This window comes from Parus major, chromosome 25LG1 (genome assembly GCF_001522545.3).
Source record: "Parus major isolate Abel chromosome 25LG1, Parus_major1.1, whole genome shotgun sequence".
NCBI classification, from domain to species: domain Eukaryota; kingdom Metazoa; phylum Chordata; class Aves; order Passeriformes; family Paridae; genus Parus; species Parus major.
The window spans coordinates 51,831-54,598 of NC_031793.1; the positions used below are offsets into that span (position 1 = coordinate 51,831).

At 51.3% G+C, this 2,768-nt stretch overlaps 1 protein-coding gene across 1 annotated transcript in view; it reads right to left on the minus strand.

The window, feature by feature from the left end:
• Positions 1 to 2,768, minus strand: part of DAP3 (death associated protein 3) — a 15,768-nt gene that overhangs the window by 10,540 nt on the left and 2,460 nt on the right. The window contains exon 3 of the mRNA XM_019008940.1: positions 3 to 89. Within this exon, the coding sequence (XP_018864485.1) occupies positions 3 to 89 (87 nt within the window). The remainder of the gene's footprint in view (positions 1 to 2; positions 90 to 2,768) is intronic.

A 2,768-nucleotide genomic window follows, 5' to 3' on the forward strand; every position in this document is an offset into this window, starting at 1 on the left:
GCTCGGGGCCTCTCTGCCGGGACATCCTGGCTGGACACCGAGCTCAGCCCATCCCTGGCCGCCGTGTGGAGGGCACAGCCACGGTCCAGCTGAGGGGAGAACAAGGCAAAGACACAACAAAGCTCTCAGCAGCCAAGGATTGTTGGTGAAAAACAAGCCAGGGAGTCTGTTCGGAGCGCTCGTGGCACGTGTAACCCAGAGCTGAACTCTGATTGCAATTAGAATGAAAACTCATCATTAGCATGGAAATTCATCACATAAACCCACATGCTGCAGAACCAGATTTCACATTTAGATACCTGCACAGAAACCATTCCCACCTGAAGCCACCTGAGTGAGCCAAGCCCTGCACCTTCAGTTTTACCCCACAGAATTCCTGAAGATCCCACATCCAGCCATTAAGGGCTCACTGCTGGGAAGTGCCCACCGTGTTTCTGCCTACACTGAGGAGTGGCAGCACCCTGAAAATTCAGGCTGTCTAGCAATCCATAATCACCTCAATTACCCAGGGATTAGTGCAGCTCTGCCCACTGTTTGATATTTATAATTACACTCCCTGCACTGATTTCCCTGACTGTGTCCCTGCATCCAGACTCTGGCATTAGGATACAGACGTGGCTGAGAAACCAAAACAGCCAGCTAAGCTGATTAATTCATTTTTCCCCAGACAGACTGCTGAAGCCTGCCTGCAAAGCCCAGCCAAAACAGGCAAGAAAGTGAGCAGTGGCAGGACAAGCATTTTATTATGTCGTGGTGAAAGAAAACACAAACATTTGTCAATGATTTAGGAAGTGCATCCTCCAGACAGGCTCTGGGACAAGCTGAGAGCCCCTCACAGCACTGACAGGGTGAGCTGCAGCTGAACAGAGCCAGCAGTTTCCTATTTTGTCTGGGTGAGAGCAGCAGAATGCAAAGCTCAGAGCCAGGGACAGCTGTCTCAGCTCCCCATGGCATGACACAGCTCTGCTGCCACCCCAGTGGGGCACTGCAAAGCCACAAGGGCTCCAGTGAAAGTGGGATCACCCAGATTCCAGATGTCTGGAATGCATTTGGACACTTGCCTTCCTGTCAGGGAAGGAATGAAACCAGTCTGGACCCTCTGGAACAAACAGCTGCAGTGCAAATAAGGAGATCACCCAACACATCTTGTTCCCACATTGCCTTTTTCCTCCTCAAATCCAAATGATCCTTTAGGATGGTTTATTTGGCTCTGTTCACTTTAAAATCCACGGAGATGACAATTTATAGCCTTGAGCAAGACACAAAGATGCCAATTTAATACATGAATAAATACAGAAGGCGACTCTTGTCACTTGATCACCTAAAAAATGTCAGCCTAAGTCACCCCCAGCCTGGAATCAGAGTCCCTCTCATTTCCCTTGACCAGAGAAGCTGTGGCTGCCCCTGGACCCCTGATCCAAGTCCAGCTTGGATGGGGTTTGGAGCAGCCTAAGGAAGGTGTCCCTGCCATGGGTGTGGTGTGAGAGAACCATTCCATGATTCTCTGGTCCCACATTCTCTCCTCCTCAAGCCCCAGGTGAGTGTGAGGGCAGAGCTTTGCTGGGAGAGCTCCCTGCTCATCCTTTCCCAGGGCTATCACACAAATCCTTATCCCTGAGCTGAAGGAAAACGAAGCAAGGATGAACTTCTTCTCTGTGTTCAGATTTTAGGGATGTCCAGATACAGCCTCGAGCTGAATGATGCTCCATCAAATCAATATCAGCAATCTCATGTTTTAAAAAGCCCAAACCGAGCTCAGCAGGACCTGGACTCTCCATGGGACACAAGCCAGCTCCTCATGAGTTCTCTGAAGGGAGTGGAAGTCAGAATGAAAGTGTGAAGAGACTTTGTCCTGAAGTCCAATCCTCTGGTCTTGCAGCCAAACACATTAAATTTCTATTTTTTTCCGTCAACACAGCACATCCCATCTGTAAGTGACCCTGCAATGACATTGTTTTACAATTCCACTTGCAGCCTTAGCACGACAGCTCTTTCCAAAACCCCTCCTGGTGCTCTGGAGCTTTGTGTGTGTGGAAGCAGCTCCCGAGCACCTTGGGAAAGGGAATTGCTGCTGTCTGAGGTGCCACAAAGCCAGCACAGGCAGTGAGTGACTGCTCACAGCTGTCCCGAGTTCCAGAGATACAGATTTCACATTTCAGCACTCACTGTTTCCATTTACAGCATCCACGGCCCAGAAAATCCATTTTAAACCACCACAGATGGCTCAGGATGTCCCTGCTGAAGCTTTGATGTCCTGAGTTCAGAGCAGCGAGCTGCCCCTGGATCCCTCCTCCTCCTCCTCCTGAACAAAAGCTCAGCCTGGATCCCTCGGCTCTGGAATGCCAGGAACATCCATCGGGCTCTCCCATCCTCGCTGCACCTGGGGATAAGTTTCCATCTGCCCAAGGCCAGGAGTGGCATTCCTGGGATCCCTGAAATGGCAGCGAATCACCACGTGGTGCCCGAGATGGATCGGGAGTCCTGAGCCATGAGGTGGAGCTGTTCCTGCATGTTCCACATGTTCCATGGATCCCAGGCTGTTCCTGCATGTTCCATGGATCCTGGGATGATCCCACATGTTCCATGGATCCCAGGCTGTTCCTGCATGTTCCACGGATCCTGGGATGATCCTGGGCTGTTCCTGCATGTTCCATGGATCCCAGGATGATCCCACATGTTCCATGGATCCCGGGATGATCCTGTGTGTTCCATGGATCCCGGGCTGTTCTGTCCCATGGATCCCGGGCTGTTCCATGGATCCCGGGCTG